At 36.0% G+C, this 27,294-nt stretch overlaps 1 protein-coding gene across 4 annotated transcripts in view; it reads right to left on the bottom strand.

The window, feature by feature from the left end:
• Supt3h (SPT3 homolog, SAGA and STAGA complex component) overlaps nt 1-27,294 on the bottom strand; it is a 241,546-nt gene that overhangs the window by 112,290 nt on the left and 101,962 nt on the right. For all 4 annotated transcript variants that reach the window (XM_042672007.1, XM_042672005.1, XM_042672004.1 and 1 more), the window contains exon 3: nt 17,866-17,950. In XM_042672007.1, the coding sequence (XP_042527941.1) occupies nt 17,866-17,950 (85 nt within the window). The remainder of the gene's footprint in view (nt 1-17,865; nt 17,951-27,294) is intronic.

Genomic DNA, 27,294 nt, shown 5'->3' with positions numbered 1-27,294 from the left:
AGAGCGCTAGCCTTGAGCTGAAGAGCTGAGGGACAGTGTTCAGGCCCGGAGTTCAAGCCCTACAATCGATCCAAAAAGAAAAAAAGTTTTATACACACACACACACACACACACACGCACACACACACAGTGGTAGAGCGCTAGCCTTGAGCTGAAGAGACAGTGTTCAGGCCCGGAGTTCAAGCCCTACAATCGATCCAAAAAGAAAAAAAAGTTTTATACACACACACACACACACACACACACACACACACACACACACACACACACACACACACACACACACACACACACACACACACACACACACACACACACACACACACACACACACACACACACACGCTCCAAAGCCACATGGGAAAATGAGATTGGGAGGCCTGTGGTTCCAGGACAGCCCTGGCAGAAAAGTCTGTGAAAGTCCATTTTTGTGGATTGAAGCTAGATATGATGGCATGTGCCTATTATCCCAGTAACTACAGTAATGAGCAGAAGAAAGGAAGTGGGCGAAAGTCTTTACCTGACTTTCAGAGCCTCCCTCAAGTGTGTGAGGCAACCCAAACACACACAGAACAATTCATCTACAAAGATCACCACATGACATTTATGCCTAACTACTATTTGACAAAATCCTAGTAATCTAGCTTTCAGTAACTTAAAATTTATAGATGTTGGGACAGACACTCAAATTCAGCTACAACTCACTAGGAAGAAAACCAACTTTAAATGCAAGCACTGAAGCTACGAACAATCCAGGGCTTTCAAGAACCACTCACTAACTTCCAAAAAAAGTAAGAAAGTCAGAAATACATCATTTACAAGCTGAATTATTCATTTAATGTATATGACTCAGAAAAGGACATTTTCCCTGTGCTTTAATTGTTAAGAGCTGAATTGTTTCATTCAAGTGGAGCTGCTACAGTTCTTTCATTCCTAGAACACTGAAAATGACAATTCTGTACTATTTACATAGCGTGGCAACTGTGAGGAGAGTTAGTTTCAGGAGCTGGGCCCACTTACTCATCTCTTCATCTTGTCCAAACACCTATACCTGTAACTAAGCACTCTTTACTGCTGTGGGCAAAAGTTCCTTAGAACTCTGGTTCTCAGAATGCCCAAAACACTGCTGTATTAGGGACAGCATCATAGTTTAGGCATGGATTTTCCTTCCTACTGCCATCATTTGCAAAATCTTTCGAGCTCAGCACCAACATCCTATCCAATTATGCATCCCTAACATCTAGCATTAGAGTAAGCCATGGATGTTTACTGAATGAGTTCATGTCTCAGGTACCACACCAAGAGTGTAGACATGGTATAACTAACTTGATAACGATTCCCGGACTGCTAGTTGATGGAGTCAGGCATCTGAAATAAGTCCAGGTCTGTTGGGTTTCTGGCCAGGTGACACCAGCTGTTAGTTTAAAGTATCATCTTAGATTTTTAAGTTTCAGGTTCTTAGATGGAATTTTCTCCAGACGGAAAACAAAACCATCACTTTCTAGTCGACAGAAGTAAATTTTAAAGCAAGTAAACTGGAATATCAATTAAAAATAGTAAGTTTAGTATTTCAAATTGCTATTGGTGAGCTTCTCCAATTTTAATAATCACACAAATAAGCTAGGTATGGCAGTGTATACCTATAATTCCAGCTACTTGGGAGGCAGAGACAGGAACAAGGACACAGCACGACCCACTGCAACAATGATACCCACAAAACACTATATTGGAAACAAATTGTACAACTTCGGGGGTGGGGGGAGGTGTGAGGGAGGTGGGAGAGGGAAGGGATAATGGGAGAAGGACAAAGGAGTAACAATACTAGACAAGAAATGTACTCATTACCTTACTCATGTACTTGTAACCCCTCTGTACAGCATCTTCACAATAAAATAAAATTTAAAAAAAGAATTCAAGGCCAGCAGGGCAAAGGTAGAAGTAAGACCGTATCTCAATAACTCAAAATTAAAATAAAAAAATAAAAGTAAGTAGGGCAGGAGGCAAAACTCAAGTGGTAGAGTACTTGCCTCGTATGTGTAAGGCCCAGGTTTAATCCCCAGTGCTTAAAACAAAACAGAAATCATAAAAATTTGACTATCTCTAAATTGTTCTTGATTTCATGTGGATTATTTCAAGAGAAGAAAAAGGAATAAATGGACTACAATCTACCTATACCCATTATGTCACTGAAGAGAAACTTCATCATTATTCATTAGAAGAATAGCATCTGAGAAAATACTTTAGAAATGTCATAAGAAAATTATTAATCCTTACTATAAAAGACACTGTCATACTATAAACACTGAAATTCAAAAAACCAGCTGGCAGACCACCCAGAGGATCCTAGGAGACCATGAGTGGTCTGTGGAGACTACACTTTGGGAATTGGTATTATAAGAAATGAAACTACTCTCTCGTCACAACTCAGGAACTTGACCTTTTTGTTGAGGGAACACATTGTCCTTAAGACAAGAATATCACAGTATTGAGATCTCTGAATTCTTCTCAAACACATCATAGGCGCAACTACATTGATTATGGGAGGTAGTCAATTAGTTGTTCCTAAGGCAATGAATGTCTACCATGTGTGAATATCATATTGCAAATGACACATCCACACAAAAGTTTGTAGCTTTTACCCAATTCTTAACAACAGAGCTACCAGCTGTTCTGTAACTAAGAGCTTCTCCTCTTCTTCTTCCTTTTCTTAAATGAAAATTCTCTAACCTATCTAATATCAGAATCTAACAAACAAAATCAAACAACTGCTTTTAGAAGCAGTCTGTCTAAATGGTCATATGTCTCTAATCCTATTGACACTGAAAGCATTCTGCAAATCCTTCTCAGTCAATTTACGAGCCACAGAAAAGTACAGTCCAGATACTTCTCAGTAAGAAGCTAAATATTCATTGGTTACTGCCTCTGTGCCAGGGAAATAAACATATAAGGACAAGTGAGAAAAACCCTGAAGGAGAAAAACAGTTTAAGGGGGAGCCCTACCCAGTTTATTACACAGCCTCTGGAACCAAAAAAGTATGGCGTGTGAGTGGTCAGACCAGCACAACATAAAAAACTGAGAAACTGATTCAAATGTTAGGAGATTCAGTATATACGTGTGTGTGTTCCCGCACCAGCGCGCCAGTACTGGAGCTTGAACTCAGGGCCTGGACACTGTCCCTTAGTGGGTTTTTTTTCCCCCACTCAAGGAAGGCTTTTTATCACTTGACCCATACCTCCACTACTGGCTCTTTATTTGGAAAAAAGAGTCTCATGGACTTTCCTGAAAAATAAACCAAAGCAAAAAAGGGCTGGAAGCATGAGTTGAACGGTAAAACACCTGCCTAACAAGTAGAAGGGCCTGAAATTAAACCACAGCACACAAAAAAAGAAAAACTTAAATTATGTTTAAAATGGGCATGAGATTTTTGCTTGCCAGAAGGTGACAAGAAGATGAATGAAGAAAGATTGTGAGACACCTACTCATATCAGTTTCACTGAAAGGTTTCTTAGGAAACTATGGCATGAGTACTTTACAAGAGCTTTGCAAAAACTCATTCATACAAATGGCGGAATAATGTATAGTCTGCATTTCTCAGAGGATAATGATTGTCAACATAATTAAACACTTTTGACTCAGACAGTCTTATTTAACCAAATTTAAAGCAATAGCAAAACACATTCTCTACATAAGCACAGTTCTTAGAAAATGCCCCATTATTACTAACAGACATTACCAGAGAAACAAACACAAACTATTCCTTACCCCAAATGCCTGAATTGTGTACTGGACTCGACACCAGCGGCTGGGAATGCACAGATGATTTACCCTTAGGTAGAATATTGTGTAATGTCCAAGACAGCAAGAAGAGGCATATTAAATTGAATATGGGCATTTTAGAAACCAAAAACTAGGCACAAGGGAAGAAAAAGGTAGGTGGGATGTATGCCTGGGAAAGGAAAAAGTCAGACTGACTTCTTGTATTTAAGTTTCACTAATACAGTTAGTACCCCACAGGAAAAGTACAACAGTTGCAGGAAAATGAATTTGTTTATAGATAAAATACCTGAATATGCATACAAATATGCACACATAGGTGACAAAAATATTGAGAAATACCTTTGTAAATCTTGGGATTATTGCCTTTTTTTTTTTTTTTTTTTTTTGCTGGTCCTGGGGCTTGAACATGGGGTCTTGGGCACTGTCCCTGAGCTTCTTTTGCTCAAGGCTAGTGCTTTACCATTTGAACCACAGCTCCACTTTTGGCTTTTTTGATCATTTATTGCAGATGAAAGGCTCACAAACTTTCCTGCCTAGGCTAGCACTGAACAATGACACTCAGATCTCAGACTCCTGAATAACTAGGATTACAGGCATGAGTCACTTTTTTTTTTTCAGTGATACTCTAGTTTAAATTCAGAACCTTGTACTTCTGGGCTAGCACTCTATGACAGTCACAGAGGAGAACCCAGCTCATCTTGCTTCCTGGGGAGAAAGACCTCAATTTTGTATAGCTTGTTACTAAAGACCAACCTCAATACCTTCTAGACAACCCTCTTTCAATATGATAGATTTCTGATGTTCAGACCTAGCAAAAGAAATAGGCTTCTGGCATTACACTTGACTCAATGGTCTCTGAGAGCCAGCTCCACAAGATTATCTCCTATCACTTTCACAAACTACAACTGCAATGCTAATGACCACTCTACAGTGGTCTGGATGGGAATGACTATTGAGTTAAACTGTATGTTGCCCATAGTACAATGTGTCAGATAATGCTTTGAGGTCAGAGTGATACTATCCCTGCCTTATGATGAGAGACTGTGGCTTTAAAATGATAATGACTTGCAGTCTGATCTCAAAATCTCCACTTTTAGAGGAATTAGGCAATATAGACCATGTATGTCATCAAACCTCTAAAACCACAGTGAGATCACCATTTTAGCAATAAGAGAACAAGATTCTGTCAATTAAACTGATAAAATGTTTTCCTATGAGTTGTACTCAAAATATTGAGCAATACTGACCAAAGTTAGAACACAAACTATGATCAGTCTTATCTAAGAAGAAAATGAGGTTGCTCGGCCATGGTTATAATCCTCTAGCACTGCAGTGACATTGTTTCCAGTATTTCAGAAAAGTGAAGAAACAAAACTAGATCCTCGCTTCAGGTAGCCTGAGAAGAATTGAGTTGAGATTTTTATTTTAATTGTATTTTAAAAGTGCTTTAAAGAAAATTGTTATTTTATATAACATTTGAAGGAGATTATATATTAAGCATTTGAAGGAGATATATTAGCAAAGTAAGCTGCGGAAAAACCAGGCTGCAGGCATGGCTTAAGTGCTAGACACTAGCCAGTCAAGCACAGGGCCCTGAGTTCACGTCTCAGTACTGCCAGAAATAACTATTAAAAAAAAGTTAGATAACACTTCCACTCTATACTAACAGAATTAATTGATCTATGAATATTTCCATGGAAGAGAAAAGAAATCTGTAATGCTTAAAGACCAAACTATTGAAATGTTACTCAAAGACTCTGCTGGTTTTAATAGTAGTTGAAACGCATCTTCAAGTGTAAAGCAATAAAATCAAAGGAGCTTTATCTCTATTGCTTTAAAAATAAGAGATGTTACTGAGCCTTTGCTAGGCAGGCGCTCTCCAATGAGTACAAGGGCACCCCCAACCCAAGAACTTTCTAAAGTAATAGAAATGTTATTCCTTGCTGGGAAAAGTTTCATGAGAGTATATATTGTCTAAAATCTGTATTGTGTATTAAGTTTATGCATACAAATAATATATATATCATAACATTGTACATACATATTAGAGTCTAAAACAAAGCATTAAATATTAGGTCTTCCTGCACCAAGTGTAATTAACAAATATATAGCTACTGAATTCCAAGTATGTGCTATCTATTCTATTTTGTGTTAAAATGTGCGTATTAATTTACCTTAAATTTTGTAACACTATACTATGTATGACTTGAATCTCCCTGGTCATTTCTCAGAAGATAACATGGTTAGTAGCCTTTTTAGCAAAAAGACATCCTACTTTTATTATTATTTTTTCAATGCTAGGGTCCCACTCACAGCCTCATGCATATGTAGAGAACACATTACAACCAGAGCAACTCCCATTCAGATACCGGGTTTTGGTGGTTTTGTTTTCTTGTGTCAGTATTGGGGCTTGAACTCAGGGCCTAGATGCTGTCCCTTAGCTTTTTTGCTCAAGGATGAGCCATAGTTTCGTGGACTTTCTTGCCTGAGTTCCCTTTGAACCTTGATCCTCAGATCTCAGCTTCCTGAGTAGGTAGGATTACAGGTGGGAGCCAGCAATCTCATATAGTTTTAAAAAGAACTGTCACTGTATTACAATATGAATTTTGAGAATTATTTCCTTGCTTTCAGTCCCCCTTCCCCCTGCCATGTGTGTGCTTGAGAAAGCACTTGAGAAAGTCTTCCTGAAGTCTGGTGGCTTACTAAGGCCTGAGAAAGCACCTTTATAAAGAGGAGCCATAATACTAGAGATGGTCTGGCTGGACATTACTGTAGTCAAAGGATCAGAACTGTCCTTGGCTTTTCTACCTATATGGAATTTGTGAGCAACACTTTTTCTAGACTAGAACATTTCCATCAAAACAATGCTAATCATTTGTAAAACAACCACTGAATATAAAAATATCTAGAGAGAGAGAAACACTTACTGTTTTCTGCTTAGACTGGTATGCCTGAGTCATTACATTATCTGGAGCATTTTCTCCTCACAGAATTCCATCTCATGCTAGCAAATCCCCAGTACTGTGGTACTAGTGTTACAAAGCTTTCCCAATTGTATTCAGTTAGAAATTCATGTGAGGATTGCAACACTGTTCTTTAAATAACTGCCGAGTTCCAGGCAGAAGAAATGATTGGCATTTAACATACACAATGTTCCAGCAGATAAAGACACTGCCCAAGATGAATTACTAATTCTTCCGAGGTTCACTGTGTTTCTAAATTCATTAAGAAAAAAGGAGTCTTCTTGAGTTAAAATTTTGTGCCATTTCTTATCATAAATAATAATGATCTAAAATTGCTGTTTGTGTGTACCTAGGATTATAATAAATGCCATGTGTCAAGGGGAGTATTACTACAGTAATTTCCAATATCTATATAATTAGTTCACATAATATATTTAATGGTTTGTTACCTGTTTAGTTGGCAAGTTCCTACATTTACTAACCTCATAATTTTAAATTAGAAAATTATATTTCAACCTACTGTTTTTATTTTGACTGCATCCAAAATATATGAACAGTGGCACATATAGTCAATAAATGGGCCATTATTTTTCCAAGGTGTATGAAATACTTACATAGTGATGTCAATGGCATTAAGTTTTCCTGCTAAACAGGGAAACAATTAAAATTGTGTTAACTATAAAATAAGGATTACACTAATGTTAATAAAAGGAAAAGATTTACCTTTTTTTAAACTGCAGACATGCAGTCATATGAATGTAACCTAATGCTGACTGTATAAAACATGAACTAAGCAAAGGTTTTCCAGCTGTTTTTGATCAGCTTCCTTTGTTTAACATGAAGTCAACTTCCAGAAGACACAGACAAGCTGTACATCCACAGGTAATGGTTACCAGATGGACAAGTTTTCCCTGCTGTTTGGTCTGACATCAGAAAGAACATACTACAAGGAAGGACAGAGAGTCTGAGGGAACCTGAGCCACAATCAGGCCCTACCCACCTACAATGACCAGTATAGACCAAGACTCTCTAGAGCCAAAGCAATTGTGTAATTTTAAAATACAGTGAAATGCATAAAATACCTAAAATATGGTGTCAATGATGAAAGGTTTTACATTTTGTAAGCGGTAGTTTTAACTATTAGCTCTTTCCTTTAGGCAACGGTATTTAAGTACCTAGCTTAAGATTTTACTTACTATGAATATACAATAAATATTTATAAACAGTGACTCATGCCTGTAATACTAGCTACTCAAGAGACTGAGATCTGAGAATCTTGAGGTAAAGTCTTGAAGTTTGATGCCAGCGTCAGCAGGAAAGTCCATGAGATTCATTTCCAATTAACTACTAAAAAAGCCTGAAGTGGAGCTGTGGCTCAAGTGGTAGAGTGACAGCCTTGAGCAAAAGAAACTCAGGAACAGTGCCCAGGCCCTGAGTTCTAGCCCTAGGACTGGCACTAACTAACTAACTCACTAAATAAATAGCTAACCAAATAAATAAATAAATCTAAAAAAGAGAAATATTCATAAGAATAAATGTGGCCATGTTCCATGGAGCTGAAGGAAATATTACAGATAATTTTCATATAGGTAATCAAATTTCATCTATCAGTAGAAAAACCCAATAAAAACAAAATTAGAGAAAGCTTAAAACACATGTAGTCCATGTCTCAACTTCTTTTATACTTAACATTTCTTGTAATTTGAATTTAAAGATGTATGGTTTTAGGGGAAAAAGACCAAATCAAAACAACTCCAGAAAATAAAGAATGACATTAGTAGACTAAAACACTGAGAAATTCCTTAAAGATAGAAATTAAACAAAATCAGATGAGAGGAAGGACTGGTTGAAAACTTGCAATACAAACACAGGAAAAAAGACTGTCAGGTGGGATAAATTCCTGGGAAGCTCCAGACTCAAAGAAGATAAGACAAAAAAAAAAGCATGTGGGTCACTCAAATGGATGAATAATGTAAGAAAACTACATAAAATCAAAGAACCAACCCTTTTCTCTGTAGGGTTACAAAGGCCATGGGAGTAGAGTATACAGGACTAAGTGAGAGAGAACAGGCCTCTGCAAAGCCTGGGTCTGCAGAATATTCCAATTCTCTCTGCCTTAAGCCTCCTACTTCCAAGATCTTGTTTGGCTCTCCACAGGCCTGTCCTCTTGACATCAGACATTCTCCATTAGTGTGCACTCCTCAGCCTGAGCCTCACCCTACATCCATCCCCATAGAGGAGATGCCCTGCATCTTGGAGGTAGGGCTGGGAAGAGAAGGGTGAGGGCAACAAGTTGCCTCATTTTCCAGCAAGAAACTCTAAACTGTTTACATTTGGAGTCGTGCTTTTTGTAAGCTGATCTCAGATTGTGACTCTCCTACCACTACCTCTCGAACAGCCAGATTACAAGTGTATGCCGCCATGCTTCGCTGGACAGTTTGTTTTCCATGGAGCAAAACATTTTCATTTTAATGACGTGCAGTTTATAGATTCTTTCATGGCTCATTCTTCATTTGATTACCAAGAGATCACACTTCTAGGCTCAAACTCTTTGCCTAGGTCTTCTTTTCTTCAGCCTAAAAGTGGTAGACTACCTTAAAGTGGGCCACTGTCCAGCTTACCACTGACATTTCTCTTTCCCTTCTTCTTAAGTGATCTTACTAAATGAGGTCATACATCCTTGGTATTTTAAGTCCCAATTCTATACCAATGACTTCCATGTTTACAGATATCCCTCCTTTAGCTGGAATGCTCTTCGCAAACAGCATAGTTTTATATAGGGAAGGTCAGGGAGAACCTGGATGAGGCAAGGCTACTGGTGTCATTTTGGTAATGGCAAGGTTCCCTTGGGTCTCTAGTCAATCTTTGGTAATTCAATAATTTTTTTTTTTTGTATTTTTTGGGTCCAGTCGTGGGGCCTGATCTCTGGGCCTGGGAGCTGTCCCTCAGCTCTTCAGCTCAAGGCTAGCGCTCTACCACTTGAGCCACAGCACTACTTCCGGCTTTTTTCTTTTTGCTTATGTGGTGCTGAGGAGTCGAACCCAGGGCCTCAGGCATGCAAGGCAAGCGCTCTACCACTGAGCCACCTTCCCTGGTAATTCAATAATTTAAACTTCATCATTATTAGATCCAGGGCTTCAGGTACCAGTGGTCACACTGCTATGTGGTGTTTTTGATGTTACTACTACAATTGTTTTGGGTTGCCCACATAAGGTGACAATATGTTTGGTGCATTTTCTGACTGCTCCACTGCCTAGAGGTTCCATCTCTCTCCTTCCCTTATGGCTTCTCTATTTCTTGATAGTCAACAATATTGAAATTAGGGAACTAATAACTCTAGGCAAGCACTCTATTATTAAGCCACATTCCCAGCCCAACTAATAACTCTATAATGGCTTCTATGTGTTCAGAGGAAGAGTTATACATCTCTAACTTGAAATCAAAAGCAAGAAATGATTCAGTTTAGTGAAGATACTGCAAAAAAAGTCAACCAAGTTTTGCATGCAAAGGAAAAGTTCTGGAAGGAAATGAAAAGTGCTAGTGCAGTGAACACATGCAATGGTACGAAAGTGAAATAGCCCTGTGGCTGACATGGAGAGCGTGCTAGTGTCACGAGATTCCTTTAAGCTAAAGCCTGATCGTGAGCAAAGTCCTAACGCTACTCAACTATACAAGGACTGAGAGGGGGGAGGAAGCTGTAGAAGACAAATGTGAAGCCAGCCAAGGTTGGTTCATGAGATGGAAGGAAAGAAGGGGATGACCAGCAAAGGCTGGTGTGGAAGCTGAAGCGAGTTAGCCACCTCTGGCTATAGGCTACACAAAAAAGAATTTGCAGAGCAGTCAAACAGCCCCATGTTGGAGGAGGACACCACCTAGGACTTCTCACAGCTCAAGAGAAGTCAATGCTTTGCTTCATAGTGAAGACAGGAAGAGTCTCTTCCTAGGGGCTGATGTAGCTGGTAACTCCAAGTTGAAGTCAATGCTCAAAACACTATGGCCCTTATGAATTATATTAAATCTACTTTGCATGTGCTCTATAACTGGAATAACAAAGCCTGGATGACAGCACATCTGCTTACAATATGGCTCACCAAATATTTTAAACCCACTGTTGAGACCTACTGCTTAGGAAAAAAAAAAAGATTCCTTTCAAAATATTATGGCTCACTGACAGTGCCTGCCTTCATCTGAGAGCTCTGATAGAGTTGTACAATGAGATGAATGTTGTTTTCATGCCTGTTCAGCTCACAGGACATCCATTCTGTAGCCCATGGATCAAGAAGCACAGTTTACTTTTAAGTCCTGCTATTTAAGAAATACCTTTCAGAAGGCTCTAGCTGACTCAAATCTTATGGAAGTTAAGGAGGTCAAGACTTCCGTGGAAGAGGTAGCTATGCCTATGATGGAGAGAGCAAGTGAGCTAGCAAAGCCTGAAGACGGGCCCAAATTGCTAGAATCTCAATGCAAACTTTGAATGGAGTAGGAGTGGCTTCTCATGATGAGCAGTGATTTCTTAAGACGGAATCTGCTCCTGGTAAAGATGCTGTGATATTACATAAACTTAGTCCACAAAGCAGAGAGATGGCTAGTGTCAGAAGTTCTACTGTGGGTAATATGAGGAAAGACTCATATGGTGGCAATGAAGAAATGGCTGCGGCCACCCCAAACTTTAGTAGTCCCCACCCTTATCAGTCAGAAGCCATCAGCATCAAGCAATACCCTCCACCCAGTAAATTCATAACTTGCTAAAGACTCAGAGGATTCTGGCATTTGGGGCAATAATGTATTCTTAAACTAACATATGTATATTATACATTGCTTTTCTTTTTCTTTTTTTTTTCTTGTCTCATCAAGGCAAAATTTAATTCTGCAAGAAGGGTATGCCATCTGCCAAAAAGCTGGCAAGCAAGCACACATAGCAGGCATTCTGCTCAGGTATTCGTTCCTAATACAGCAGATACTGTCCCTCTGCAAAGATTGGTTGAGCTCAGGTTCACAATCTGCTTGAGACTAGCTAGTCTGAGTAGGGTAAAATGTATTTACATAAAGTGATTTTGAAATAAGATTAACAGTTCACAAGCACAGTGCTTTCTTAGACATATGCTATTGCACAGCAGTATACCACTATGGTTTGAACATGGTTTGAAAGTATCTGCAAAGGTGTTAGAAGTTCAGTCCCTAACACAAAGCCGTGATGAAATGGAAAAAACCCTCAGAGGCAGGGCCTAGTAGAACATAATGTGGTCATCACTTTGACAAATGGACAGTCTTGCAGGAATGAACTGGTTCCCTTGAGAATGGGTTATCATTAAGAATATTTGAGACTTCCCCTTCCCCAGACACTTGCATCCTTTCTTGTCCTGTGACCTCCTCTATGTACACTACTACTGTGCTGATGCCACCTGCTGCTATTAGGCCCTTATCAAAGCTTACCAGAAGCCAGAGCCATGCCCTTGAATCTCTAGAATGGTGAGTTTAAACAACTTCTTTTCCTAAGAAAGTATCTATACTTGGTTATAGAAACAGAAAAATAGCCAAGACAAATACAATCCTATTTTTTTTTTTTTTTGTCTGTCGTGGGGTTTGAACTCAGGACCTGGTTACTGTCTCTGAGCTCAAGGCTAGTACTCTACCACTTTGATCCACAGAGCCACTTCCGGTTTTCTGTTGATAAACTGGATATGAGTCTCATGAGCTTTCCTACCTAAGCTGGCTTTGAATTGTGATCCTGAGATCTCAGCCTTCTGGGTAAACAGTATTACAGGCATAAGCCCCCAGTACCAGGCAATTTCAATTTTTTTGTTTGTTTTTGTTTTTGTCGGTCGTGGGGCTTGAACTCTGGGCTTGGGCACTGTCCTTGAGCTCTTCAGTTCAAGGCAAGCACTCTACCGCTTGAGCCACAGCGTCACTTCCAGTTTTCTAGTGGTTTATTGGAGATAAGAGTTTCATGGACTTTCCTGCCCAGGTTGGCTTTGAACCGTGATTCTCAGATCTCAGCCTCTTGAGTAGCTAGGATTACAGGCGTGAGCCAACAGCGCCCAGCCAATTTCAACTATTATACACACTGATAAAAAAAAAAATTCAGCAACTCATGGTACTGAAACAGTTTAATTTTGTGACTTGGAATAAAGACAAAATATTTGATTGATGTCTATGTATCTTTAGCAAAAATCTCACACAAATTCTAATAATCTATTTAACGTCTACTCAACTTCAATAATATCTACATCAATTATTATTTTTCCTGTGAAGCTGTCAATCCTCTAGCTGCTGAAATAAAAACATCTAGAATTCACTGCTGATTCCATCCTATCTGCAAGCTTCCAATGTCACCTTCAAAATCAAGCCAGACCAATCACTTTATCATCGCTTCAGTGCCTGGTAATCAGGAACCACCAAAAATCTGAGTGTCCTTGCTTCTATACTACAGGTACACTGGCTAATCATGACAAAGGGGCCGGAGTGAGCTTCTGAGTCTTAAATCACACAGAATGGAGGGAGGGAGTTTGGGGAATCTGCTACCCGGCAATGCTCATGTGTGTAAAGATTCTGAATTAAACCTCTAAATGGTCTTGAGAATTTAAAAAAGAACTGATGAGTTTACCTTCTTAGACCTTCCTTGGACAGACATACTTTTGAAACTGGTTTAATTCCACTTCAGAGTCAAATAAAACTGTAGAAAAAAAATCTTTCTTGCACACCAAAATGTAAGCTTCATGAAGACGATGACTTTTGTTTTATATATCCTTATATGTCAACAGCAAAATAATGTTTTATAAACAAATGTATACAGATCACCTATGTAACTAAGATGATCATCCAACTTGACTCTAGTACAAGATAATTGAGGACGTAGTATTTTATTTATATCTGAACACAGAACTATAAAGTATTTTAAGCATAGTTCTACCCTAAGAGTAACAGAAAAATGTAATAGTAGTTGCAGAGTATTATAGTCTAGGGTCTGATAAAACATTAAGCCAGAAAACTATTCCAAACTTATTACCTGCTCCAGCAATTTAAGGTAATTTTTGCATCTGGAACAGAAAGGAAAAAGCCATGTGAGTTCTCAATGAGTTGGATATAAGTGAGATGCCTTGGTATACTTTATTTGGGCCTCTAAATGAAATAAGTAGCTTGAACAAAATGGAAGCAAATTAACTTGCAAATAAAGAAACTACATATCCATGCATTTTCAAAAGGAAGGTAAAATATTTATTTAAATATTCAGAAACAGTTATATACAAGAAACAAAGTATTTATAAACATCATTTACTAGTGCTCCAAATGCTATTCAATATAAGTAGATGTGACATTTCTAAATTACAAGTTAAGATTCAGTAAAACCAAGGAAAAACTATTCAGTACACAATTATCTCTTCCTTTCGATTGGTATATATTAAATACATAATGCAAGGAATTGCATTATGTCATTTTCACACATCATATAATATTCTTTGGTCAGTTTCATTGTAACCTCTTTTTGTTATATGTGACAAGTTCCTTTCAGAGCTTTTATATCCCATGCTAGAGATATACTAGAGATATAATTAAAGGACTTAACACTTTATTTCTATGAAATTAGATTCTTAGGTGAACTTCACAATTCTGAAAAAGTTATTCACAAATAACTGAAATCCATTCCAAAAAGATCACATGAGAAATATACAAAAAAATCAAAAATCTTTTTTCTTACATTTTTCTACATTTCTCTATTTTTGTAAAGTTTATTAGCATACATTAGCTGTACAAGAGATGTTTCATTGTGGCATTTCCAAACATGTATACAATGTATGCTGATCAAATTCACCATCCCCCTAATTGCTTTCCCTTCCCACTTCTAAAACAAGTTGAACAGATTTCTTCATGCTATTTGGAATCATGCAAATAAACTATTTTGACAATATTTATTCATATTCACATTCTATATTCATCCTCTCTCTCTCGTTGATATCCTCCCCCTTAAAAAGAGCTTGATGCACTTACTTTTAGGTTAACCAAGACAATATGAATGACAACTTCACTAGACACTCTATCTCCTGAATGTCTAACATGGCATATGTCAACTAGCAAATGAATAAATAAACACTTGATGAATGGATCGAAGCAAGAATAATTTTTGCCCATTGGAGAAAATATATTCACAAACAGATTTACAAGGTAGAAATAAAAAATAGAAATATATTAAGGACAGTGTAACTACTATTAGAAGTAAGTATAATTTGATTATTTCCCTTTATATTTAAAATATCTGGGTTACAGGTATATGAAAGTCATGTTCTTTAAAAGATACATTTGGATATTCAAAACTATTAAGTTTGTAACAACTCTATTAGAAATGACCTTAAATTTAGTCTTTGCACTTTGTATTCTTAAAATGAATTAAATGTTTAATTTTGTTGAAAAATTTTCATTTTGCTAGTTATTGTTTTAACAAGACATGAACTAATGAAATTAACAAATTTCATTTTACTTACACACACACACACACACACACACACACACACACACACACACACACACACACACACACCTCAATATCTTTGATATAGTAATTGCTTACTGCACCAGTAAATTTTCTCCAAATTATGTAGTATATATTTTCACTTAAGGAAAACCTGAAACTAATCTAAACCTTGAAACTTTTTCACTAAAACAATCTGAACTTTTAAACGATCCTTAGGAACTCATAGGAAATCATAAGAACATAGCATTACTAAGTCACTCATTTCAAAATGATAAGCAACTCAGCCTTGCTTCATTTCTGGCCAAATAGTAAACAACATAGCTTTGCTTCATTCTTCTCATGCTTGTGTGAGTAAGTGTGGTTTTGTTATCTCCATGAGCCAAGGTTTGAACTCACATATATCAAATCACTCACTTGAATTTGTGAATTTAAGTAGTTGTGTACATTATAAAACAGTGGATTTTGAGAATCTAGGTTTTAAAAACTTCTACCTCAAAGACTATGCTTAAGCTTTGGCACATTGAACTGGTCATATATATCAAGAACTAGAAAAACTATATATACTGGCACAAAAAATAAGTTATTGAACTGTGACAAGGTATACTTCTGTAAGTGTTGAATCAAAATCTAGTTCCATAGCTATTAATACCCAAATTTTAATATTTAAAATATCAGAAATAGTGAACACTAGGTGTCAGTGTAAGAAATGGAAAAATATTTGTAAAAACCTGTTGTTTCCAGTCAGGTGTATAACAAAAAAATCAAAAGCAGCTGTGACCACATTTACTTATAATTGCATAATTCAGTTAACAAGCCAATCTTTTCAAACAAAGATTCCTGTTCCCAAACTATCAAGTTTAAAATCAGATTAAGCTGATTATTATAAATTACAACTCTTTTGTGACCTGAGCAGTGTAATACACCATTTTGTTTTTACTTCTAAGAATATAGATGTTTGAACCAAAGTTTACTTTTAAGAATACATATTTCTAATAATAGTGCTAGGCCCAGATATGATGGATATGGACGCATAGCTGCAGGATTTCGGCTGGTAAATAATATCGCTGGGCGAAATGTTTTTAAAAAAAGTTTAGTCACTTGGGCTCTCATTCCAATTGCTGGCTCAGGGCTGGCATGTGACCATTTGAGCCGCACCCAGTCCTGTATTTTGATGGCTAAGTGGAGATATAATCTCATGAACTTTCTGTCCAGACTGGCTTCTAACTTTTGATTTGCCAGCTCTCAGCCTCCTTAGTAGACAGGATTACAGATGTAAGCTACAGGCACCCAGCTACATGCATTATTTTATATAATGTATATGAGGTAGGTAAATTCCAATATATTAATAAACAGAGATTCAGAAAGATTAAATAATATAATTAAACACTGGGTTAAAGGCTAATACTTCATTCTGCTGTATTTATTATATATGTATAAATTTGATTAGTAAAAATGATATAGTTTTCATACTTATCCATATTATTTCCCATACGCCTCTAAAATAAAAAAATGGCAGTCTCTAAATAAGCTGAGTTATCCTGCCAGAATATTCCATTCATATTGTTGTAATACAATCCCTGGATCACTCCACTTGATTTTCTTCAAACATTTTCTCTTAAAAGTATTAAGAGTTGGTAATACCTATCTTTAAGAAACTACCATCAAACCCAATTTATTTAAAAAATATGTTGAAATATAGCAGTTCTTACCAGTGTTTCTCATCAAAGTCACCTGTGATGTGTTTCAAGGGGTAGCCCAGAATTTTTTATTCAAGGAATATGAAGTAGAGCTTGGGAGCTGTTTAAGCCCAGCAAGTGGCTCTGAGGTGAACTCTGAGCTGACAACCATTGCTAAATACCATAGGAGAGATGATAAAATGAAAGCATAATCAACTACCCTATTCATCATACTTAGTTCTAAATTATTTTATTGATTTTTAATAGCCAAAAACATTTAAAAATGTAAAACACACACTAACATGCATGAACATTTGTATCCTGTTTGCCTAATTGACAGTTTTCAGTCAAAATGTCATTTAAATTTTTTTAAATGCTAGCAATTTGATAGCCCAAACTTCATTACAAATTACCAATCTAAATTAGTGTTTCTCTAATCTGGACTTCATAAGGTTCAAAAAGCTCCATAATGATAGAATTCAGATCAGCAGGAGGGGTAAAAAGGATACTACACAGAAAAAGGAAATAATTTTAGTATAGAAAAATTCTCTATCACAATTGCATTATTGTTATAACAAGATCCCATTGACAAAATGAATCAAATTATGGACTCAAAGAGGTAAATACTGTTTTATGTAAGTTATCTGTCAATAAATCCTACAAAAAATCCAAACACAGGGCTGGGAAGATGGCTCAGTGGTAGAGCGCTTGCCTTGCATGCATGAGGCCCTGGGTTCAGTTCCTCAGCACCATATAAGCAAAACGAAAAAAGCTGGAAGTGGCGCTGTGGGTCAAGTGGTAGAGTACTAGCCTTGAGCTGAAGAGCTGAGGGACAGCGCCCAGGCCCAGAGTTCAGGCCCCATGACTGGACCCCTCAAAAAAAAAATCCAAATATAAGTAAAAATGTCTTTGAACACAATAGGTTTTAATCCAAATGAAAGAGAAGGACTGTATTGCATATGATGATTATATTACTCTTACCAGGTTAACTAATTGAGTGTGTACTACATCTTCTACCAAAACCGCTGTTTCATGAAGAGGCCTTCTGGCATCACCCAAAGAAAACCTGCAAAAAGAAAAAGACCTAATTATGATTCTAACTATTTCCAAGCAGGTTATCAAGAACTGATTACAGATTTGTCTAAAAATCTTCTCAAGCTTAGGGACAGCACCTAGGCCCAGAGTTCAAGCCCCATGGCCAAAAAAAAAAAAAAAAATTAAAAATTAAAAAACTCTTCTCGATTTTTCATTTCACTAGATATGCAGAGAGTCTCTTTCTAAGAAGAACACTAGAAATGTACAATAATGCATTAAAATATCATTAAAGCCTGTGGTAGCAATATAGAAAACAAAAGTCAGATTAGATGATTAAAAGCAGTTCTGTGGAGTGAGAGCACTGGATCCCAAATCACTCTTCAGGCTAGTAACTTAAAGATTAGACAGTGCTGTATAATAGTCAAGGTAGGGGAAAGCATGTGGAGATTCTAAACGAAACGGGATCAGTTTGAAGAACCCAATTTAAAAGCAAGAAGCCAAATATCAGTAATGATCAGTGCATGAATGACAAAAGCAGCCATTTCACAGAATGAATTTTACCAACAAGGGCTTTAGATGTGAGAGAAGGAAAAATAAGGGAAAAAAGATTCCTTAAGAATTAGTAGCTATGGGTTGGGAAGGTGGCTCAGTGGTAGAGCGCTTGCCTTGCATGCTCGAGGCCCTAGGTTCAATTCCTCAGCACCACATAAGCAAAAAGAAAAAAGCCGGAAGTGGCGCTGTGGCTCAAGTGGTAGAGCACTAGCGTTGAGCTGAAGAGCTGAGGGACAGCGCCCAGGCCCAGAGTTCAGGCCCCACGACCGGACCCAAAAAAAAAAAAGAATTAGTAGCTATAATTCACTTTCACGCTCTTAGAAGTGTTTTCATTAATGGAAACACACACACATACATACATACAGAAATAAAGCTAAAAGTTAAAATGATTTATAGTGACAGTATTCTCAGGTACCAGGCAGCATCATCCCATGTAGAACATATTTAAATAAACTTGAAAATATTTCCAATAGTTGATACTTAAAATGCATTATATACATGGTGGCGGGGAGAGGGGGGCATCCTGTAGGCAGGCTAACAATCGAAAAAGTCTATACATAACAAAATAATCAAATAATAAATGCATCTCAATTATGTGACTCATAATTTTAAAAACTAAAAAGTACATGTAGGGGAAAAAAAACTACCAAACTCATCAGCCACATATGAAAAACACCGAAAAGAAATACAAGTGAAAAATATGATCAATAGAATTTTAAAAATTAATGGGAGCCTGGCACTAGTGGCTCATACCTGTAATTCTTGCTACTTAAAAGGTTAAGATCCAGAAAAATCTCTGTTCAAGACCAACCCAGGCAGAAAAGTCTGTGAGAGTCTATCTCCAAAAAATCAGCAAAAGGCTGGGCTAGTAGCATGGCTCAATTGGTAGAGCACCAGGCAAGTAAGCAAGTAAACTGATTGTGAGGTCCTAAGTTCATTCTTACTCACAAAAATCAAAGGGATAAAACTTGATTTAATAGCAGATTAGGTTAAACTAAAAATAATGGTGCTCTAGACTACAGTTCTAAGGAAATTACCTATTAATGCAGTATGGGTAACAAGAGAAGGCTATGATAAATGTTATGCCAAAACTATGGATACTGTGGTGAAATGGGTAATTTTTAGAAAAATGTAAATGACCAAAATCAATCCAAGAAGGAGCAGAAAACTCAATTAGTTCTATGAATTTTAAAGAAACTGAATTAGCAATAGGTCCACGATAGTGGAATTAAGCAGGCATTTGGGTAATTTCTATTCATACACTTCTATTCTTTAATGAGCATATTGTTTTAAGAATTTATCAATTTGAGCCTCTGAAGTCAAGGAGTTCATGTAAGTCAGTGGACGAGTAGATTCTCAGCTGACATTTATTTCATTGTAGTTACTGCTCCTACTCAGGGGAGGAAAGAAGGTCCCAAGTAAAAGGTTGAGAAATATCTAAGCCCAGATATTTCACATGGCCTTTATCCAACTAAGAAGTTTACAATATGCAACTGTAAGTGGCTGTGCATTCCAGCCATCACCAATATGAAAGGGGAATTGTTATGATAAAAAACAAAAAGAAAGAAAGAAATATTCTCCTGGCCTCAGTCACCACTGGAACTAGGAAGTAACATCTCCCACTTCATCCATAAGGTCCTCAACAAGGCAAAGGAGAGGACTAGGATATGATGATTTTAAAAGATCCCTTTTCAGACACTTGATTTTTCACAACTGTAATCCTTAAATCATAAAATCAGTATCTTCAAAAATAAGATAATATATATGAAAATTAAATCTTACAACGTAAATTGGATAACAATCATAGAATTAATAAGAAAGGGAAAATTTAAAAATGAAAGGAATGGGAAAAGTTAATAATATATGGAGAAAAACCATTTCCAAGAAGTTTTCCATTTTCCCTTACAGATATATTTTTTTAAAGGCTAGAGATGTTATCATAAGATTTTATACTGTTCGAGTACATTTAATAGACTTTTTAATGTAAAATGCCTTTTTTAAAAAAAAATTTAAGACCTGAGTGACAACAGAGAAGGGTTGATGGACTTTTAATCAAAGAAGCAAAAGAGATGTTTGATAATAATCAAAACAAAGCACCTAAAAGACAGTTACAAAGAACCCAGGTCCAAGCAGATCTGCTGGTAAAGTGCTGAAGATCATATATAAAGGAAAAGGCAAAGGGGCTTCTGTAGTCCATCTTCGTGGATACTGAGTTGCTTTCAATGCTCACCACTGGCTACAAATGCTGATGTGGTTAAATTATTCTGGATGCTGTGGTTAAGTAATTGCTGTGGTCTTGGGAGCTAGCTACTTTTTTTTTTTTTTAATTAACTCTGGCTTCTTGGATGTTTTCTTCCCTCAGGTAATTGATATTGCTTAGGAATAGACATCAGGTGACTGGTAGTAGGTGTAAGAAGGCTCTGGGTGACTGGTCTCAGAAAGAAAGTTCCCTTCAAAACATTTTATTTGATTATACTGTTATAGGCTAGGGTACTATAATACTCAAGAGTTTCTCCTAAATGGAATTAAGAGTGAGTGGGCAGGCTTCAGTCCTAGCATGCATGAAGTCAGCTAATTTGGCACTAGACAGCACATGCAAACACAGACATCATTTTGTTTGTGTCATTTCTTAACCAGTCTTTATTGATAATGATTTACCACAGTCCAAAGGAGATAGGTGAGAAGTTGGATCAGTCATTTAAGGCAAACACAGGGTCAAAAACCCAGGCCAATTATCCTTACTCTTTAATTTTTATACCTCTGTAAGTTCTCACAACATTATTTTTTCCCTTCTGTGATTGTTTTTCTCACTGCTTTCCTCATTACTTCACTCAATTTCCCCCTTTTTCTAATCATAGTATGTAATTTGACATAATTTAAATGAAGTTTTGAGACTAGATTTTGAATTTTATTGTAGCCCATGAATATGATATACAGATGTTTAATAAAAATATTTCTCATGTAACATAATATTGATGCAAAAACCAAGCTATATTAACACACATTTGTTTATGATAAAAGGTAACAGGGAATATTTTGAAAAGATGAGTACTTAAATTATCAGTAGGAATCAACTAGTCTATGGATATTTACCAAATTTCTAGTATGTGCCTGGCACTATTCTATTTGCTTGGAATATAACAGTGCACAAAACAGACCCAAAAAAATGAGTACAGTTTACATTCCAATTAAGAAAACATAAACTATACATAGTATTTGGGTATTAAAAAGATGGCATTCCAAAAGAAGTAATGCAGAACACAATCAAAAAATAGGAAGTGTGAGATGGGAGACAGTTGAAATATTAAAAGGGATTATTATGTACTTTTTGATGTATGAAAAAATAGCTTTCAATATGAATTATATATTACATATGTCTATGTATACATACATATATATGTATAAATTAGCAAAATTTGTACAAACCAATATTCATCTATGAAAACTCATCTATTATTTCTAGGAAAGTTTATAAAAATAGCAGGATATCTACATGAATTTTGTCTCAGAAGACATAGGTCAATTTTTATCATAGATCCTGTATAAAACACTATTTGAAGAACAGGAAGAATAATGAATAGAGCAATAGCAAACACTGAAGATTGCTAACTCACAGAAAAATGGAAAGAACAGCACACAATGAACATCTACATATCTGCACATAAAATCATATATTCTCTCTCAGAAACTAATTTACATTCATCCACACCCAATGTTACATCTTACCAATATCAACTTCCCTTTATTGAGCACACATAACTATTACATATTTATTTTACAGGTGCCAAGCACCATTACACCCCATAATGCACTATCGCTATAAATCTGCCTCTTGATGAGATCTTCCTTATATTAAGTAAAATTTTATTTTTTTTAAACTTCCAAATAGTGGGCTTAGTTCTTTCAGTTCCCCAAACGAGATGGAATATCAAATTACATGATAGGGCTTAAAAGTATGAAACAGTTTGCATTCAAAATAATGGTTTGTAACCATTTACTGTTACTCCCCATTCTTCAATTTTTTTTAAATTTATTGGAAAGTTGATGTACAGAGGAGTTACAGTTACACAAGTCAGGTAATGAGTACATTTCTTTTTGAACATTGTCACCCCAACTCTCCATTCTTATTCCCAGTCCTAACAACCACTAATCAACTTGAAGAAAACACGCATTTCCTTTCAATGTTAAAGAATCACCATTTCTCATCATTTATGTCTCCATGTAAATAGCATTAGAAAGTCTTATCTTTTACCACTTTCAATTCTTGATGAATCAGGATGGTACTTATGTATTCAGGTCTTGTCCAAGTGTGCATGTGAATATAAAAGTACTCAAACTTTTAATAAATAGCAAAGGAAATAAAAACTCTACTCAAAATGATGAACAAGTCATAAGCCAAATATAAAGCCCTTTGGCAAAATGACATCCTTAATTTAATAGATCTACTAATCACCACTTTTATGAACTATAAAGAGATAAAGCAGCCTTCAGGCTGACTTTTCTCAACTAGAATTCTCCATCTCACTCGAGGACAACGTGAGCGATGATGCTGACCCCCAGTGACAAGGTAGACCTCTATTCATGGGACAAATTAATCTAATATGATCTGTGAACTCATGCAGGCTTCTAATAATTATAGGTCCCAGAATTTTTCTTGAGACTGATGTCAAGTTCAAAGGTGTAATAAGTAAAATCTTCCTACTCAGTATTTTTGAAATGAAGCAAACTCATGCCAAAATTATGATGTAATTATACTCCTTTTAAATAGCATTCTAGAAAAACCACCTGGCAATAATTAATACCATAACACATAATCTCTCCTAACATAGTTTATTTGCAGGGAAAATGGTTACCGTCTCATATTATAATACTGAGTAAATGAAGCTGTAAATTAAAAAATATGGAAAACAGTGAAAAGCCATTATACTACCAATTTAGAGACTTGAAAATTGTGCAAATATTTGTTACTGCCAATAGGAAAATACATAATATATTCCAGTTGTACTACATAATACAGTTCATTTGCTCCTTCAGAAAGGGCTTTCATTTGAATCAGGAAGTGTACAAGACAATTGTCTTTATAGAATATGTAAACTAGACAACAATCAGTCAGTTTTGTTCTAAGAAAATGAAGAAAACATTTATCCTTAGTCTCAACAATATTCTTCAAATCAACAAGGAATTGAGTATATCCAGAAGAAATGCATTTTCAGTTTGTTCTACTAAGCACAAATAGAAAAGTGATGACATGAGAAAGATGTTAGAATATAATTATATGTAACAGTTCTATTGAGAATAAACATACAGCATACACTGAATGATCTTTTAGGTTTACTTCAGATTTTAGTCCACAATGTAAAGTTTTTTTGGCATGCATAAATATGAACTTTTCATACACATTAATAAATACTATCATTGTAACTCATATATTAATCTTTAAATGGTACCCCCAAAATACTCTGTATTTCTAGGAGCTTTTAATGAATGTATGAAGCTACAAAGTGTACTGAATACATTAATAGGAGCATATTGTCATCCTTTGATATCTGAGGGTACTGACTACAAGCAGAGATACCAAAACCTGAGGATGCCCAAGGCCTGTATATAATTGGTGCAGTTTTTACATATAACCTATGCAATTTTCTTGTACATTTTAAATCATCTCCAGATTACATCTTATAACTATAAATGCTATATACTTGTTATACTGCACTGTTGTAGAAATGACAAGCAAAAAAATTTCTATTGAATTCAGATGCTAAACCCACCAACATTTATGTAGTTGGCTTCATAGGTACTGGTACCATGGTAGCAAATATTTATACTTGACATTGTTAAAGATACTGCACAGAATCCTACACATATATATCCTACATATATGTATGAGGTGAATGTATATATAAATATATATATATACACACATATAGGCTGGTGGATATATATATATATATATATATATATATATATATATATATATACCGCCTACATAAGAGACACACACATATAAATTTGTTATATATTTAATTCTTATATATAAATTTAATTCAGTTAAACAATATTCACTTCAAAGAGAAAGGCTAGGAAATGCAAACGTGAGCACCCCTATATACATATATATAATATATTATATATATTTATATATATCTTTGAAATCTGTATTTTTTTTTTTTTGTGTCGGTCATGGGGCTTGAACTCTGGGCCTCAGTGCTGCCCCTCAGCAATTCAGCTCAAGGTTAGCACTCTTCCACTTGAGCTACAGCACCACTTCCAGTTTTCTGGTAGTTTACTGAAGATAAGAGTTTCATGGACTTTCCTGCCTGGGCTGGCTTTTGAACCACGATCCTCAGATATCAGCCTCCTGAGTAGCTAGGATTATAGGTGTGAGCCACCAGCGCCCGGCCTGAAATCTGGTTTCTAGCTCTCTAGCTCTGACCTACTTTCTGGCTATTCATCTTTTGTTCATGAAATACTAAGACAGCTGACCACACAATGGTTTCATATCTACTCATGTGTTATTCTCTCATTTAGCCAATGTCCTGAAGAAAGTAGTCCAAAGGATAGCATTCACTTACAAATGTCTCCTAATTGTCAACTTTTATTTTGATACTCCTCTGTGGTATACTGTACTGACTACCTTAACTAATTCCACTTCTCTTAATTTAACTTTAAAATAATAATAATGTTATTATTATTATTGAGCTGAAGAGCTGAGGGGCAGCACTAAGGCCCAGAGTTCAAGCCACACGACCGACAAAAAAACAAAAAGAAACCAGATTTCAAAGATATATATAAATATATATATATATATATATATATATATATATATATAGGGGTACTCACATTTGCATTTCCTAGCCTTTGCTCTTTGAGGTGAATATTGTTTAACTGAATTAAATTTATATATATGAATTAAATATAGGGGCTGGGAAGGTGGCTCAGTGGTAGAGCGCTTGCCTTGCATGCATGAGGCCCTGGGTTCGATTCCTCAGCACCACATAAGCAAAAAGCAAAAAAAAGCTGGAAGTGGCTCTGTGGCTCAAGTGGTAGAGCACTAGCCTTGAGCTGAAGAGCTGAGGGACAGCGCCCAGGCCCAGAGTTCAGGCCCCACGACCGGACCCCCCCCAAAAAAAAGTTATTATTTTAAGAAATAATGATTATTTTAACAAACAGAGCAAGTTCTGATGTCCTGTGCCCCGGGATCCAAGCAAGTTGAACAGTTTGATACACAGCTTGGGTTCTCCCACTTACATTATTTTTTACCCCTTGTAAAAACCCATGAAATTATGCTGATGTGATTGTCCATGAATATCACAACTGGATGACTAAACAGACTATTTAACATTTAAAATTAATGTGTTTAAAATATACTATTTAGTTCTTCACTAAATTCATAGAGCTCATCCCCCCTACTCCAGCACTGGGCTTGAGCTCAGGGCCTCTTGCTTGTTGGATGTTTGCTCAGCTAGTGCTCTGTCACTTATGCCACCCCAATAACCTCTTTTTTTTCTAGTTGTTTTGGAAGTAGAGTCTCAAGCAAGGACTTTTCTACTCAGGATACCTTCAAATCATGATCCTTTGGCTCTTAGCCATCTACGTGTCTAAGATTATAGGTATGAGTCACTGGTGACTAGCTCCCAGAGCTCATTTCCACTTATAGATGTATCCTTAAAAACCCTTAATAAAGAAAGCAAACTGAATGAAAAGCTTACTTTTTAAAGAATTAGGAAAGCAAAGAAAAATTTATTTTCTATGTGTATACACTTCAAAGAAGTAAATTAATGTTTACCTTTATTATATTTTCACAGTGTCATCTTTACTGTGCAGTTAAAATACAATAGCCTACAGACACAAGTGGAATAAGAATGGGGGATGGGCAGAGAGTAGAAAATCAAGAAGGCTATCTGCAGCACTTTTACGACATATTACAAGTATAGCATATAACAGAAAACTATTGGTTTAACTCAGTATAACTACCTCAATTTTCTTTCTTTTTTATTGTGAAAATACTGTACAGAGGGGTTACAATTACATGGGCAAGGTAATGAGTACATTTCTTATCAAGCATTGTTGCCTCCTCCTATGTTTCCCCTTCCCATATTTCCATCCCTCTCCCCTCTCCTCCCCCCGCCAAAGTTGTAAAGTTTGTTTTTCAACATAACATCTTGTAAAATCATACATTCTTCATATAGTTTGACTTCATATTCTTCTTAAAACAATAATGATTTAAGAATAATTATGTAACACCATTGGAATAAGAAAAAAAGATTTTATAAAATATTGTTTACCAATGTCTCTTTTTAACTTGTTTCCTATGAAAGCAAGATACAGTGTCTATCATCATAAATTTTATTTTGTAACTAATGTAATTCTAATTACTTGTAACAAACTTAAGGCTTAAGGATAAGTTACCACATAATTAAAACAACAACGATAGAACAGAGGGTGTTCTTATCCTTATAAAAGATGCTATTTTTAGTTTCAGTAAAAGGGAAACAAAATTAAGAATATTGTTGAAGAAGAGTTATTTCAGATATTTAAATTTAAACAAATAAGGGTAATACTTCATGAGTATTTTCTAAATTTGAATCACATTGAAAACTACACTCACAGACCTAGTTAAAATAATCATCTCCTAATTGCTAAAGTCTCTCCCTTTGGATTGAAAGGTAGATGGTTAAGTGAAATTGAAAAGTAGAAATTTTAGATGCTACATAGTCTATTTTTGGCTTTAACACTAACACATCTGACAACCTGGGATAAACTTCTTTACATTAGCTAAATATTGTAAGTGACCTAATAGCTAACAGAGGTTAGATCCAAAAG

The sequence above is a fragment of the Dipodomys spectabilis genome, unplaced genomic scaffold, assembly GCF_019054845.1.
Source record: "Dipodomys spectabilis isolate Male_0828 unplaced genomic scaffold, ASM1905484v1 ptg000669l, whole genome shotgun sequence".
Classification (NCBI taxonomy): Eukaryota; Metazoa; Chordata; class Mammalia; order Rodentia; family Heteromyidae; genus Dipodomys; species Dipodomys spectabilis.
The sequence above is the reverse complement of the archived record's forward strand: the minus strand, read 5'-3'. Positions and strand labels throughout refer to the sequence as shown.